The 17,007-nt window shown below is 47.6% G+C and overlaps 1 protein-coding gene across 6 annotated transcripts in view; it reads right to left on the reverse strand.

The window, feature by feature from the left end:
* Window positions 1-17,007, reverse strand: part of CLASP1 (cytoplasmic linker associated protein 1) — a 268,179-nt gene that overhangs the window by 97,332 nt on the left and 153,840 nt on the right. For 5 of the 6 annotated variants that reach the window (XM_082658008.1, XM_082658007.1, XM_082658012.1 and 2 more), the window contains 9 exons: window positions 16,136-16,281; window positions 15,137-15,272; window positions 14,031-14,101; window positions 9,696-9,755; window positions 7,942-8,019; window positions 6,270-6,437; window positions 5,631-5,680; window positions 4,867-5,037; window positions 3,185-3,232 (listed from right to left, as the gene is read on the reverse strand). In XM_082658008.1, coding sequence (XP_082514134.1) covers window positions 3,185-3,232; window positions 4,867-5,037; window positions 5,631-5,680; window positions 6,270-6,437; window positions 7,942-8,019; window positions 9,696-9,755; window positions 14,031-14,101; window positions 15,137-15,272; window positions 16,136-16,281 — 928 coding nt within the window. The remainder of the gene's footprint in view (window positions 1-3,184; window positions 3,233-4,866; window positions 5,038-5,630; window positions 5,681-6,269; window positions 6,438-7,941; window positions 8,020-9,695; window positions 9,756-14,030; window positions 14,102-15,136; window positions 15,273-16,135; window positions 16,282-17,007) is intronic. The other variant, XM_082658009.1, reaches the window with a different exon arrangement.

Raw genomic sequence — 17,007 nt, forward strand, 5'->3', positions numbered from 1 at the left:
GAGAAGATGCGAGTCATTCGTTTCCACACAACTGGAGTATCTGCAGCCACCCCTGGTACCCGCAGAGACTGGCTGGTTCCAGGGCCGGCCGGGGATGCTTGAGGCCACAGATGCTCGAGTCCCACAGCTGCCCTGCACAGACTGTGCAGTTCTGTAAGTTTACTGACAACAATCCGCCTATAGTGGGCCCACACGCTTCAAACCCATGTTGCTCAAGGGTCCAGGGTAATCATAATAAACTCTCTCACGAGCAGCGTAACAGACACTATCAATGCTTCCTTTTCCAAATCCCCCAAATCACTGAACATAGTAACACACTGAAAGATAACCTGGAAATAAACTTTCGTCCAAAAGTTGAGCTTTGAGTCCTTCACAAAAAATATTTATCTGATTAGTCATAAACATCAGAGTGGCTACTTGGTATGTGAGATAGGTAACTCCCAAAGACTATTTGTTTTTCTCAATTACGATAATAAGGGAGTGGCCAGGTTTCAAATGTATTGCCTGAATTCTGAATTTAGAGCATCCAACCACTGATTCAAAGTCATATCTTTGCCTCGTGATGCAAGTGCCTAGCGCTTGCCTCAGGAGCTAGATAGTAAAATATTCAACAGACTTTATTAACAAATCTTCAAAAGGCCCATAATGATCCCTAAAATTCAGACAGAAAACTCATGACAAGATGCTAAGTGATACTCGCTGCATGTGTAGCTTTTCTAAGCAGGCCTGCTAAGTTTCAGAGCTGAAACAAACAGAAATGACGGCCTAGAGGGGCTCCAGTTCACAGGCCTCCCGGGGCCTCTGTATTCTGTCTTGTCATCACACAAAGCTGGAGGCTCTGAGCGGCCAGTTCTGTGATGGCCTGGATGGCCCTGGGACTGAGGCCAAGGCGCACGGGGCTGCCCCGATAAGGTTCTCTTCTGGCTGATTCTGAACTCTATACGATTAAGGGCCCACAGATCAACCTCCACTTTCCTACAAGAAGGAGAACCAGAAAGAGACTTCTCATCCTCAGCCTCCTGCACAATAACTAAGTAAGCAACCTTCTGATCTTGCTCTGGACAGGTAAAAGAAAACTCACAGAAAGAAGAAAAAAAAAAAAAGTTCAAAAACCCCACTGCTGCATGGAATCACAGGCTGATTTTGATTGTGCTATATAGGTATACGAAATCAAGCAGGGCATTCTGCAAAAAATGTATAACTTCCCACATCACTTCTTCACTTTTCATCTGATGAGACGAAATACATTATTGTATTCCGCCCTCCACTCCGCAACTGTCTAGGCTGAGGAAATACTTAGGATGGTTTCTTGGGGAAGGAGAGATATAAAATGACTCATATCAACGAAAAAAATGAAGAAAATCATACCCAGCCTCAGTCTCCTATCACAAATGACGCCCTCGTCGTGACATGGGCCTTTTGTCCATTTTTCATTTTGGAAACTTTTCATTTCAAAAACTTATCCGACCCCAAGAACCACCAGCGGGGCTTGGTGAATGTTCAGAGCCCCTGCTCCTTCCAAAGCTAGTCAGCATTTTCGGGGGCAGGGCCTAGGACTCTGCCCCTGCAGCAAGCACCCCGGTGATGTTTACGATGAGATGAGTTTGAAGAACACTTATCTTTTTTTTTTTTAACACAGAAAAGAACATTGATCTTGAGACTATGCTCCTCTTTTTTAAAAGTTCCGTTCCGATTTTTCCTTTGCGAGTCCCTCAGGAAGTAGTGCACATCTCGAGATAAAACCCAGTCTACTCTGCTGGCTGGCCTTTTAGAGTGGCTAAATAATACAGGAAAGTTACCTAGCAGTTCCTAATTGTTAAATCATCCTGAGGGTTCATGGGTCTAAGCCATTCCCTTAAGCAGACGAGGTTAACTCTAAATTTCAATTATTTGAAACATCGTGCTTACTATCTAGAGACTTTGCAAGGTCGATCTTGTCTAGCATGTTCTAATCAAAGACCTGTACCAATGAGAACAGCTCCATCTAAAATTCAAAAGAATGAAACATCAGAAAGAGCCTCTTGAGAATGAGACAAAAAGAAAACAAAGTGGACATGGGTTTGTGTATTTCTTCCACCAGCTATATTCCTGTGTGTCACAGAGGACGAGGCTGCTGAGTGGATGAACCAAGGTATATGAATGAATGGGGTATGCGTCAGTGAGACAAACAGAAATGGTATCACACAATTCAGCAGTTTTAGGGGAGAGGAAACAATTTTTTTCACGTCTAGAAATTACCTGCCGGAAAACCTTCACCAGCCTTGAACCTGAATTGACGATGGACACTTAAATTTATGTTTAAAAGAGGAAAGGCAAATCCTGAGAGGCCCACAAAAGCACAAAGTGAGGAGGACGAAACGGAAGCTGAGGTGGTGCTTCAGGGGTGACAGCAGCTGGGACCCACGAGGTCACGTGACCCCCCTCCCAGTGTGGGCTCAGAGCGACGCCACGTACAGCACACTCAGGGCCCAAATTCACAAGCACAACGACCACACAAGAAAGGAGAGGAGAGCTCAGGTTGGGGGAAGGCAAAACCCAGTGGAAACAGGATGAAGAAGAGTGGAGGGATGCACGTGCAACGTGTCATGCAGGGACCCCGGGGAAGGCGAGGGCGCCAGGCAACACTCGTGGGGACAGAGGATCAGTGAGAGGGAGACACAGCTCGGCCACAGAGACAAACTGCTTACCCTCCGCTTTGGTGGCAGTGCCATCTTTAAGCAAATTAAAAAACAAGGGAAGGGACAACAGGGAACAGTTAGTCGCATCAAAAAAATCAAAAAGCAGAATGTTATTATTGGCTACTAAAGAAGCAAAAGTACAGTTTAAAATAAAATTAAAAGGGAAACAAGTTCAACAGCAAAGCAGAGTCGGAAGCAAGTAAGTGGTGCACCTTCTACCAAAATCAGCTTAGGACAGTGTGCTTCTGCCTGCAGAAGACAAAACACGAAAGGGCAGCCCAGGGTCGCGCCTCAGCTGACAGACTGACTGTGTTTCTGATGTGGCCCAACCTCATCCTCTGAAGAGTCCCCTGTTTTTTGGAACAAAGCACCAGCAGAATAAGGGGGGGCGGGGAACTAAAGGACACCCCAAGGACAGAGGCAGTCAGTGAGCAGCTCCGAGAAGCTGGCTACAGCAAGGCCTGTCCCAGCCACACAGCGAGCAGCAAGACCGTCCAGCTCGGTACCTGAGTCAGGGCCTAGGGGCTCCGTGTCTCCCCTCACGCGTCTGGACTCTAGAAATTTGGAAAAGGATCATGAGCTTTAACGCTACACTCCTCACAGACGTAACGTGTCAACCTCGGTAGTACTTGTAACTGCTCCTCCGAAGGGTTATGTTATATCTGGGGGCTGATTTTTTTGGTTCTTGCTGACTTGGACATCAGGAAAGCAGAGGTCGAGCTCTCAGGAAATGCTGGGAGAATGGGGAATACTCCAGTCTTGTCATTCGAAGAGGTAACACTGGGCTGAAAATTTATCATCAGCGCTTCTAAAAGGTCATTTCTGTGTCATCAGACCAGAAGACCCAAGTGCCTTGACTAGCGCCAAGCGGAGTCCACAGGGTCCGTATTAAAATAGCTCAATCATGCACCGAAAAACAAGGACTGCTGTAACTTTACTCAGGTTTTCAAGCAATGAAACAAACACTGACTACAGATTCTCAAGGTGGATCAGACGGAACTAAAATGAACAGAAAGCCTTCCCACCTGACTTCTCTCTTGGTAAGCACACACCAACATGGGATCCTAAACACGCCTACGTGACTTTGTAAGAGTTAAATAAACCAGAGAAAAGGAGAGCCCTTACTGGGCATCTTCCCAATCTCAATGAGGCATTTCTGTAGAGAAAACAAGACCGACTTAACAATGTCCCACAACATACACCTTACCTTTTAAACTAATAACGTTCCTATCACGACCGCAGTTCCCTTCGCCGTACAGGATAATGGTTGACAAAGGACTTTTATATAATGTCACCTGTCCCTACCCCGTGTCTGAATTAGGTGGCTATTATTACAACTCATTTATGGGTAGAGGAAACACAGCCTGGTCAGGGTCACTGAGCGACTCAAGGTCGGGCCTGGTAACCTCCTCTCGGTGTTCTCTCGCTCTGCTTCCATGCTTTCAGAATATTAGCTGTAGGACTGACTTTGGAATTAGTCTGTAAACCGCACAAGTAATAAGTCTCGATGTTTCATGAAGCTTGAATTGTATTCGTTTCCTTAAGATCCAAAATAAAATGGATCCAGCGAGGTCTCCAGACTTTGGCTTTGAACAACTCTGCTTTCACAAAAACAAACTCAAACTATCAGCCTTACCCCCAGTAGATGTGCAGCGTCTGCTGAAAAACTGACCTAGCATTCTGTCAGATATTCCTTTGAAAATAATCTTTTTACTCTTTCGGGCTTTCATCGGAGTAGGTACCCACTCCTCCCAAGGTGACACAGGGAAGGAAGACACCCTTCTGTACAACAGGCGATGCTGGTTGCTGAGTCCCTCCTGCTCCTCCGGAGCGCCCCCCCGCCCCCGCACTTCAGGCTCTCCACCCAGGTCAGGAGGGGAGGAAACCCAGCCCTGGCCACACAGGAGGAGTCTGGGCAGCTGGGAAGGGGCACAGGGTGCTGAGGCATGCGTCCCCGACCAGGGTGATGCCCCAGAAGCAGGGACACCCACCAAAGGGTGGCTGCAAACCAGTGGCCAGCACAGAGGTCAGCGCGCAGGTCAGCGCCCAGACGCACGTACTCTGAAAGGTCAGCCCTGCAACCGCCTCAACTCCGGTTCCTGGTAATTTGCTACACGGACAGATTGGAGCAGAGGTTAAGGGTTATCTCGAACGGCAGACTCGGGGGCAGGGTCGCAGGGCTGGTTACCTAAGGAGGCGTACGAGCCCGGAGGCAAGGCCGCTGCGGAGCTGAAGGGCGCTGCACCGGGAGCCGAGGGGACCTTGGATTTGGCGCTGGCGGCTGCGTTCACGTCTATGTCGCTTCGAGAGCGCTGCAGGGACCCCGTGGTGGACACGGATTTGCTGCTGACTGTGGAAGCTGCGGGGGGAGGAGGGAACCTTAGCAACGACGGTAAGGGCCACGTGAGAATGTTAGACCTGTATCGCTGACGCGTGCCCTGCTTCTCCTGAGAACAGGAGTCAAGCTCTGACAAAGGCTGGAGCACACAGCGCCGGCCGACAGTGTCCCCTGCTCGCCGGACACAGCTCAGCCGATGCTGCAGGAAGTGACAAGTGGCCGCAGCTCCGCAAGCCCCCGTCATCAGAGACCATAAACCCCACAGAAATGGACCACGTTTCCAGTTCACGTGAGCACCGAAGTAATGAAAACTCGATCATGTCTGGCCAGGGTGGCAGGAAGGCTCACGCCAAGCTGGACGCTCCCCCTCTTGGGAACGTCCCCTCCTGTCCTCCCACAGCCATCAGCTGCCTGCTGCTCGGAACATCCCGAGCGGCCCCCGCTCCCCTGGCAAGTGCGCAGAGCACAGAGGCACCCCCCACGGCAGCTCTGTGGGCGAGGACAGGTCTGCCGGCCCGGTGGGAGCACGGGGCACGGCGGGCCCTCCGCAGACCCTTCCAGCCGCTGCTCAGCCCGCCCCAGGCTCAGGGCCTCCCCCGCGGCGCCCGCCTTACCTCTGGAGGTGGCACTGCCAGTAGGGCTTCTCTTGGCGGAGAGCGGCCGACTGGAAATAAAGGGACACGTCTGTCTATTATCAAAGGTGCACTGTATCTGCATTGATACAAATACAATCTACAGCGGGAGAATATGATAATAAAGAACGGCTTCAGGCTTCCCAGAATTCTACAGGTACCTTGGACCACAACCTTATGAACCCCCGATTTCGGAAAAGCTTTAGCATTATATTTTGGACTATCTTTCAAACACACGGAGGGAAGTCTTAAACAGCAACAGAGATCAGAGGTACTGAGAGAAGATGGCAGCACGTTCAGTCCCAGGGTTTGAAAGCCCTCCCTTTCCAGAGCTGTCTCCAAGTTAACGCTTCTATTGTCTTAGAAGACACCCTGAACAACTCGCTTGTGTTACTCCAAAACTGTGTTCCAGGACTGCCATGTAAATTTAAGTACAAACTACCTGCCTCAGGGACCAGGGACCAGGGACCAGGCCACTCATTTCTCACCATCCCCACAGCATCTTCCCCAGCACGAGCCTCCACCTGAATTAAGGGGGAATGGCAACGGCACGCAGACAGACAAAAGCACAGGGAGAGTCTGCGTGCTCGTGCAGCCCATTCTTCACAGCCGGGCCCTTACTTGAGACTCTCCTGCGAGCTGGAGGATGAGCGGTCTGACTGGGGCAGCGACACCACGCTGTCCGAGCTCTTCAGGTGGCTTTGCAGAGCCCTCTGGTAGGAGGGCTCCAGAGTGTGGTACAGGTGCTCCGCTTCTCTGCTGAAGTGACTGTGGAAACCCCAGTAACACCTGGAAAACACGCAGCCTCCTGTCAACGGGTATGCACCCGGGACGCTGTCAGGGAGGGACCCCCCCCGCCCCCCACCGCCAGCTCCTGCGACCGGTGGCAGCTGCGGCCTGAGGAAGCGTGGGAACCGCGGAGGTCTGGTGGATCCTCACTCCCAGCTCCCGTCCTTGGTGACTCCGGCCCAGCTGTCTGACTCTCAGTCGCATTAATGAAATGGATAAAATGGAAATTAAAGAGCCTGACTCGCAAGACTGGGAGCCTCAGGGAAGATGGAGCCGAACCAACGAGAACGACACCCAGAACGCGAGGGGGACTCGGTCATGGACGCTTTTATCAATGCAATGTGACGCTCCCTGGTTCCAAGTACTTAAAACGGCTTTAGGTAACGAGAACAAAAGAAAACCAGGACGAGGCTCACAGCTACTTGAAACCTGTACTGTGTTACGATCAAAGGACAAGAAAAAACTGGGGTGGAGGCACCAAATACAAGATGAGGGTGAAGAGCAGCGTACGCAGACCGTTCACAAACCCGCTCCTCCTAGTTTTTACTTTTTAGCCACGGCTTGTCATGTCCCTTCTTTTGGTAGGAACTTCCCAGCACGAGATTGCAGTGAGCACTTGAGGGTCAAGCGGGAGTCCTCCACACACTCTGAAACCAGGGAACTACGGCTTAACTGAGAAAGCAGTCGGAGCAGGAAGTGCGAGGTCAGGGTGTGCTCGTGCAGCCGAGCAAGTCCGCAGTGTTCCAGGATGTAAGGACTGGCTTTAACCCGTGTCAATTAGAAGAGCCGGTCGACTACGAAAGCGCAGAGAAACAGCCACAGGGCAAAACGGGAAGCTCTTCTTCTCTCTGAGCTGCCCGAGAGGGAGGACATCTTGGCGTCAAGCTTCAGCTACTTACGGTCACGATGGCAGCTTCACCCGCAGGATGGCGCTGCACGTGGAGACCCAGCCTCACGACTGCAGCATAACCAGTCCTGATGGCCAGACGGCCCCAAACGTGAGCGGGGACAGCGAGCTGTGGTCTGCGACCAGCCCCCCTCCCTCCTGGAGGGGCTCACTGCCCCGGCATGCCACCCCGCCGATGCCTGCAGAGCTGTGATCCCAGGGAAAGGATCTCCGTGAGCGGGATTCTTCACGGCAAGTCAACAAGCCACTGGGACCCACAGAGCTTAGTGAGTGAGAGACAACACGGGGCACGCAGACAAGTGCTTTGCCGGCTCACGCAGCAATTTCTCATAAATTTAAAAATGGGCTTTCTGTGTCTACCTCAGTCCACTTTATGTTCAAATAGTACCAGCCTTTCAGGCCTGGACACTCAACTCAACAACCCTCGAAACAGAAAACTAGAGAGATATTTTGAAATGGCCTTTTGGGTCATATTTAAAGGTCCTGATTAACAAAACATGTCCATGTGACTTAATAAGCTTTCATGAGGCGATCTGGACAGGACACCTGAAACATAAAAGTAGTGAATCGGGAAAGTGGTGTTCAGCCAACACTTACTTTCTGGCTTCTATCCGTGCTTCCGAATCAGCGTCATGTATTCCCTTCTTTATTGTTTCCGCTAATACTGATATGTGTCTGGATGTTTAGAAGACAAAGCGGGAACAATCATCAATATATGGTCTTATGCAGATACAAACAGGTGTTGAGAAATAACTCCCAAACGGCAACGTGGAAGGTATAGGCCCTTTGTGCCCAGAGAGTCAACAAACATGCAGCCTAGAAAATCAGCACACTCCGCAGACCTGGTAACTCATTCACGATTCTGTCCCAGTACCTATTCCCACCCCTTCCCCACCTAAGCACCTGATAACCCTACTCTCCTGGGACTTTTTTTTTTTTTTTTTTTAAAGTAATGGCTGATGTATTTCGGGCCATGCTTACTTAGTTCAATCTTTTATGAACTCAAACAACAAAACCCTTCCTTCTCCATGGTCAGAACAAGTTTCCATGGAAATTATAATGGGCTAGTAATGATCCTAATACTGCAGAGACTCTCTGCATCAGGTTTCTGTAATTAAAGAATGTTTTTTCAAGTTCCACTACATACATAACATGAACAATTTTATGAAATTATGTCTCTGTTTTACACACAGGTGTTCTCTTAGTTACGTTCTACCCTGAGAAGAAATCGTTAAACTGTCTCGTTGAATACTGAACGGTTTTAAGAAAAGGGCGATGACTGGAGTGAAGAGTTTCACAGGCCAAAGGCGAGGCACCAGTCTTACCAGCACCCCACCTCAGTCCTCAGTCCTTCACTCACCCAGCAGGCATTTGGTGAGAACCTGCCAAGCGGCAAGGCTGAGCGGAAGTGAATAAACACATGAGGCCACATCTGAGTCAATCACGCTTTCCTGCCCTGCTCACCTGGCCCCGGTGCTCAATCCCTCATTCCACCTTCCCACTCTAAATTCCAAAACTATCACCAAATAAAGAGGATATAATACCCAAGAGATTAAAGAACAAGAAAGTATTTTTTAAATGTGTGACCATCTTCTCGATCCAAAGTATTTTCAGATGAACTTCCACCTCTGGGAGGCCTGGCTTTTTCGTCTCTGAGCACTGCAGGACTGAACTGGACTCCAGGCGTACTCATGTGTTAAACTCCCACTACTCGTAACCTGTTTAGTATGTTGTAAAGTTCTTCACAAACTATACAACACACCATGAAAAACCGGGTGGCACAGTATCATCATCTATCAGCTCCAAATATAACTCAGAAAGAATAACAGGCACCTAAAATGGACAGGAACTAAAAATGGCAAAGAACGAACCTCAAAATAGAGACAAGCTTCTGTAAGAATTCTGCATCATGAGGATGTGAAACTTACCACACACCAGCCTGAATAAAGAGAAAACTGCTGACTTTCTGACACAGAGGGATCAAAAAGAAAACTTTCAAATGAGTGAAATTCCTTTAAGGATTTTCAAAGTTACCCCTCGCCTACTAAGAGCAGCTTTAAACCTTTTTTAACTCGTTGGGACTGACAGGATGCCAGGCAGCAGATCAGAGCCACTGCAGAGTGAGTCCTGGCCGTGCAGTGTCCCGGGGCACCCCGGGTCACACCTCAAGGCTAACGTGACAGTCAATGGAGCTCACTCCTCACATCAGCATCAGGAGAAATAACACCAGTAATCAAGCAAATAAGCACTTGGATTCCTTCACTTCTTGTAAAAAGTGGGTTGGACCACTCGCTGAGATATTAAATCTCAAGATTCAGTTCAGAGGGAAAACCAGCAACTCAGATGCTCACCGTTCCAGTGAATGTGTCTGCCATTCTTGTAAAAGTAAATCTAAAAATTCAAAACAGCGCCTGAAAATTGTGAAGAGAAAAAGATGTAACTTAGTCATTTGTATGTTAATGAAAATAAAAGCTTTTTTCTTAAGTGACCCAACACTACTTTTTATAATTGATAAATTTCTTCTATTTTTTTCTTTTTTTTTCACGGTATGCAGGCCTCTCACTGTTGTGGCCTCTCCCGTTGCGGAGCACAGGCTCCGGACGCGCAGGCTCAGTGGCCATGGCTCACGGGCCTAGCCGCTCCGCGGCATGTGGGATCTTCCCGGACCGGGGCACGAACCCGCGTCCCCTGCATCGACAGGCGGACTCTCAACCACTGCGCCACCAGGGAAACCCTCTTTTATTTTTTTTTTTAAGATTTTTTTTTTTTTTGGATGTGGACCATTTTTAAAGCCTTTATTGAATTTGTTACAGTGTTGCTTCTGTTTTATGGGGTTTTTTTTTTTGGTTTTTTGGCCACGAGGCATGTGGGATCTTAGCTGCTGGACCAGGGATCAAACCTGTACCACCTGCACTGGAAGTGCAGAGTCTTAACCACTGGACCACCAGGGAAGTCCCATCTTCTATTTTTTTTATGATTCAAAAAATGGAACATAAAGATGGAATCAGAACTGACTGAAAACCAAAGCAGATCGAAATAATTAAGCACCTATGGTGGTCCTGAAGAGAAATCACAAAGTTATAGGGACAGGATACAGGAGAGTTCCCTTCAAATCAGTAACTTGGGCTTCATGGCAACCTTACTGAAAGGGTGTATCACTGTTGTTGGTTTTTATTCCACCTCAAATGATACATTAATACAGGAGCTACAGGTGCACAAAAGATCTGAGTGCATTACAGATTCAGGGAATTAGTCTTTGCATTAATTCCGAAGAATGCCTTGTACAAAGAAAGTAAAACATACCCTGGAAAACAAAGTGTTTACCCAATTTTCCTGCCAAGTATTTAAAACAGATTTTTCTCTAGCTACTTGGCATTTTCCTCTCTGCAACCTTTCAACATCCTTTCTTCTCACTTCTGTGACCTTTCTTGGTCTGATCTGTACACAAAAACAATGCTGGTCTCATCTCCTTTGGATTACATCACCACTTCGGGTCCTACCTCGTCATCGTTTCCTTTTTCTAAATTCCAGGATAACTATCTTTGTAGGAATAAATATTATTAGACTTAAGGAACCCACTCAAGGAAATAAATCAGAAGGCAATCTTTCTCTAACGATCAGACTTTCTTTCCCATGATCTTCCCAACTCAAAACCTCATAATCCACACAATTAATCACTCAGTAAATCTTGAATAAACCCTTCCCCTATGCTAGATGCCAGACATACAATGGTAACCGAGACACAATCCACCGAGCAAGACAGACAAGGAACCGTTACCACGTGATGTGCCGGGAGCACAGGGGCTTCAGAGGGCTCAGGGGAGTTGCACAGCTCAGTCCCAGGGCTGCTGCTAATAGTGGGGGCCAGGGGAGCGGTCGGCGAAACAAATCTTCTCCAAGGAGAGACACTGACCTCTGCCCACACCCTTTCTCACCACCGCTGTCCCCCACCCCCCCGCCCCAGCCCAGGCCACGGTCACTCTACCTCTGCCCTTTGTCCATGTCATTTCCTGGTGTGGACTTCCCTTGTCTCTTTATGTGTGTATGCATATGTCTACGTTTACTTATTTCTTAGTGAATCCAGCCATCTTTAGTGCTAATTCTTGTCTTCAATGTGTTTCAGAACAATCTATTTCATCGAAAATATGTCATGTAAATTAGGTTTTGTCTTCAACTTTTTAGAAGGCTAAAATCATATACAGAAGTACATCGATGTTGGCATTATTTAAACCCTCTGCATTACTTAAGCACTTCGGTTAGAACTTCTACCTTTTCTTCACTGAGTTGTACTCCTCATTCATAGGGCAGCTCAGTCTTTTTTAACTTGTCTAGGAGGCTTCTAGGGAATATATCAGCTAGTTTTACTCACTGCCCTCTGAATTCCTAAATCCACAATACGTACGTTGCAACTCACTCTTACGTTGCTTTGCATTATTGTTTTTAATCTCCCCAACTAAATTATAAACTTCTTAAAGGCAGGGAGATTGGGCAATCCATTTCTTACAAGTTCTATGAAGTGAAGCTAGCGACAGGTTGAATACAGGACAGAAAGCGCACTGCCTTCGCTACACTGCCCCCTCTGGCTCTCTTTTCCTTCCTGAAGGCAGAGGGACTGGGCCCAGATGGTCCCTAGTACTCCTTTCAGCATTAAGACACATGGCTCCAACTAAACACAGGAATGCCAGTCTGGGTGTGCGGCTCGGAAACCGGTGAAGGGGGTGGCATGTCTGCTGTCACAGCGACTGCACGTTGCTACTCAAATTCAGCACCACAGGCTAGAACTGTTAAACGCTAGGGACCGAAGTGTTACCGCCTGAGCTTCTTATGTTGACGCCCTAACCCCCAGTATGATGGTATTTGGAGACGGGGCCCTGGGGAAGCAGTGGGGTTCACGGGGGGTCCTGAGAGTGATGCTCGCCTGACGGGATTAGTGGCCCTCTAAGGAGGGCGCTCCCCGGCCCCCACCGCCACGAAGACACAGCAAGAAAGCTGCACCTGCAAGCTGCTTCTATTAGAACCCAGCCCTGCCGGACCCTGACCTCAGAATTCCCGGCTCCAGGGCGGTGAGAAAATACCTGCCTGTTGTGTAAGCCGCCCTGAGCACGGTATTTCTGTTACAGCAGCCCAAGCTGGCTGATACGCTAAATATCCTGTAACGTTCCCCACAGAGATGTGTCGCTTCACCAGAGGAACCGCCTTGCCCAAAGCAAACATGCTCTCCAAACTGCTCATGGAAACCCAAATCAACAGTGACAATATAACTGCAGCAGAAAATTCTCAGGATGGCTGCCATTCACTGAGCTTCCACCAAGCGTCAAGCCCTTTCTACCGAAGTGACTGAGAACCTGCAGAACAGCTCCCTCCCCAGCACATGGGAAGTCCACCACCAGCCCGCACCTCGATGGCCAGGCGCTGGCCTTGGGGGGTTGGAGGGTGCCCGGAGCTGCTCTGCCCCCGAGGGCGGCTGGACTGTGGGTCAGCGACAGTCCACCGAGCCACGCTGCTGGAACAGTCAGCCTTTTCGGTGGAAGGAGAACGCGTCTTTCTCCCTGGCTTTACGTAGCTGGCTCATTCCCCTCTTTTCTCCCTTGCCTTCCATGTGGCTGGGAACACGACGGCGATTGGGGCCGCCTCATGCTTGGAAGGATCCCCCCGCCTGTGAAACCCTGGTGGGTCCAACGTGACAGCCCAGGAAAGGAGAGGAACAGCGGGCGGCCAAGGGGCGGCTGGGCTCGACGCCTTGGAGTGAAGGGCCCTCTCCTGGGCTGGATCAAGACACAGAACCGCAGGAACGGGGCCGAGAGGCTGCCTGCTGCCCAGGCCGGCCGTTCATTTACCCCACAAAGCTCGTGACCTAGTCTACTGAAGGCTTCAGTCCATGAATCCTCTGAAAACCTACACAAAACGTCTGTGTATCTACACTTTCCTGGGAAGAGGGTCCACAGATTTTAGGACTCGAAAGCCTCTGAGTCACCAGTCCAGACCCACAGATCCGAGCTGGAAGCACAGAGCCCTGATCCCACACGTGGGCTGGGGCAGCTCGGCAGGACCCAAGACAAAGCCCCCGCGGGCCACCCAGGCTGTACCTTCAGGGTCTACCTCCCCTCAACATAAGAAGCTCAGGGGGTAACACTTCGGTCCCTAGCATTTAACAGTTCTAGCCTGTGGTGATAAATCTGAGTAGCGACGTGCAGTCACTGTGACAGCAGCACAAGCATGGTCAGGATTCAGAGCGCCAGGAGTCACATCAGAAGCTGCAAACAACACACACCTCCCGCGTATCTATGTTAATATAAAGAACAGCCGCTGATCTTCACAATGTTTCTTCCAGGCGGGCAGCCATGGCCTTCACTCGGGGAATGGGGCAGACCAATGACAGAGGCAGAGGCACCATCGCAGGAAGAAAATGCGCAGGGGGTACACTCCCCCTCCCCCCCGCCCCTCCCACATAACCCACACACACACTCGCTCTCACACTACACACACAGACAGAAGTAACAGGCCTTCCGAATTAGCTTTCCAGACAACTGAGATCGTGAGCCTTCAGTCCAAAGGCATCTGTCACGGCAATCGTAAATCATATTAACCATTTCAAACATAAAGTTTTTTGCATGGAGGTAAATTTGAAATTTGTTTCGGTTTTTAAACAATTCAAAACTAATGAGAAAAATTCTTTAAAAACTTACCTTCTAACGGCGACAGACTTGGAGGTACAGTTGCTTGTTATGATGGGTATTAGCCTAGGGATGTGTGTGTGCTGCGGAAAAGAACAAAAAACAGGCGAACATTTGAAAATGCAGAGCTAAGACAACCACTTCTTTACTAACCTACCTAAAGCACCTGCATATTCAGATTAGAATTCACTGAGTTTAAAAAGGAGAAAGACTTTCATTGGATATTGCCAAAGGGCATGACAGAATTTACAGAGCCAAAACAGGCAACGTGATGACAAGTCAGTCAGTCTAAAATCAAAACAAATCACTGGTATGAAGTCTAAATTACCTGAGCAGTAGAGATCTGAATGAGTAAAAAGCAGTCAGCAGGCCAATATAGTTTAATACTATTTCAACAGAAATGTCTGATAACGGCTTTTGGTTTAATACCTGAAGTAGGCAGTGCAAACAGTAAGAACTACAAATAATATGAAGTAAGCAACCCACAGTAATCACGAATATTCTGGATAGATTTCAGTTAACATCAAGACCCAGTTTCAAGGGTTGCCTCTGGGGAAAAGGGACTTGACAGTGGGGAGAAGGTGATGCGCAGAACTTATTAAGCCTTTGTGAACTATTAGGTTTTACTGAAAATCTGCACGTAAATTACTTGGCTAATTACTTGGATTTAAGTAAATGAGTGTTTTGAAAACTTAACTGAAGATAACATTTTGTTTCTGGGCTTATGTACAATTATTTAAATAAAATGTCAGGCGAATAACAAACCACAAGCACAAATACCTAAAATGGAACAGCTGGGGAGAGAAGAACAGAAGTGATACCTGGACACATAAAGAACAGAGTATAAACTCAGAAGCAGACACCCGTGTTCAAATGTTTAAAACCAATGACGGTGGATGAGCAACACCTCAGTAACTATACATCACACCCACAGTTCACACTAGGGAACGTAAAAGGCTCATGTGCGATAGTTACGTGGGGTAAAAAGGCCAATGTTGTACGTACGGTATTATTCCATGTACATAATCACTCAAATGAAAAGTGTCTCTGATAAGTGCTTATCAACCAGCAATATTTACCACTTGCTTAGTCTATGTATGGCCCCAAAACATACTCACCCGAATGATTAACCTAACAGCTACAACACCAGAGGTGGCCATAATTTTGGCACTGTTCGGAATTAAATTAAAGATCGTTGGCATAATGGCTTCAGCTCCATGGTCAAACTTGTTCCCCAGCACTGATGACAGATGCCTATAACCAGAAATGAACACTGAACTGAAGTCATAGTTCTTTCCAACAGTGTAGCACATAACCCTCTTAACATTTTAGAGCCTTCATGTAAAGTTATCTAAGGATAAAGGTCTAAGTAAAATACTCTACAAATACTTCCAATGTGCATATAGAGGACTTCGCAAATAGCCACTAGCCCAAGAGTTTGCTATTTTTTTTTAGATAAATAAATCACTTCCAACTAATGACTCTTAAAATAGCAAAAAACAAGTCAGTCATATACTAATTAAACACAAATATGAAAAAGCTCTTTCACCCCCTTTTTTTCTTTATTTTTAACATACAACATTCACACTTCAGTGTCTCAGGTCAAAACTTTAAACAGCTGCAAAGCCACCTTACTATTGCTGCTGCTCTGATATTCTAACATATTTTCTAAGACAGAAGTTTTAGATACTGATACAGGTTTAGTGAGGATAAAAAAAAACTTCCCCGCAGTACATGCCTTTAACCTTATAGCTACAGTACTCTTCTAGAAACAAACATTCTAATAATTATGCTATCACCTGCCAGCAAAATCAGTGAAAAAGCTGAGGAAAACAGTTTACAAAATTTCATTTTTTCATATTATTAATAACTGCTTCAAGTTTAAAATAGAGGCTTCAGAGCTAAGTCACTGAATAAAATTTAAAATCTGTCAGACTTAACATAACTGGTCAGGAACTATTGTAAAAGTGTTAACAGAAGCGTAACTGGAATGGGTCTTGGAGACCAGTTGAAAGTTCCGTGAAAGAAACCCAGTGGGCGTATTCAATGAACCATCTCTGAAGCACCGTCATGAGGCTATTTTATGATGTGAGAATCGGGAGCATCGCAATCCTTACCCCAAGGTGATACAAGCCTCCCGCACTACCTGAGAGCGCAGATCCTTAGCCGATAGTTTAAAGGCTCCGTCCAAAAGACGCAAATGTTGGAAGAAGTTATCATACTCAGCAGCACCAGCCAAAAGTAAAGATCTAATCTTTTTTAGCTAAGGGGATGGAGAAAACGAAGAGACAGACAAAACAATGCTTAGAACAGAATATACAAAACAACAGAAGCCATCAAATATTAGAGATCAATATCAAAGTTAAATGATAGAGTTTTCCAAAAAGAATTCAGCCAACTAAACAGCTGCTGATATATCTAGGTATCATAAATAAGAACTAGTAATTTTTAAAATTAGTGTCTGTGATAAATGGATTACAATTCTTCTGTAAAGCGTACTTTTTAATGGGAAACAGTTTAGTGACTTACACATGCTGTGATGCTAAGGACAGAGTAACTAAACCTTCACTGTAGCCTGTAAAAGCTCCTTCCCTGAGCTCACCTTCCCCCACACCCCACTCCAACCGCCATTCACTCAGTGAATCATAGGAAGAAGCGACGCTACAGCCTTTGCACAGTACGCGCCACTGTGTCTTTACTAAAGGGCCAGTGTGCATCCAAAACAGACACACAGCAGTGTTCCCAGCCCTCTTCCTGCCAGACAACCAACGCATGATCGCTCTCCTCAGAAAAGACACGCCTTCACGTAATGCCCCTGCACTTTAATGTTCGGCCCACTTCTTTTCATTAATCCACTTTTTTTTTTTTTCTTTGCGGTACGCGGGCCTCTCACTGCTGTGGCCTCTCCCGTTGCGGAGCATAGGCTCCGGACGCGCAGGCTCAGCGGCCACGGCTCACGGGCCCAGCCGCTCCGCAGCATGTGGGATCT

The sequence above is a fragment of the Grampus griseus genome (genome assembly GCF_964374135.1).
Source record: "Grampus griseus genome assembly, chromosome: 7".
NCBI classification, from domain to species: Eukaryota; Metazoa; Chordata; class Mammalia; order Artiodactyla; family Delphinidae; genus Grampus; species Grampus griseus.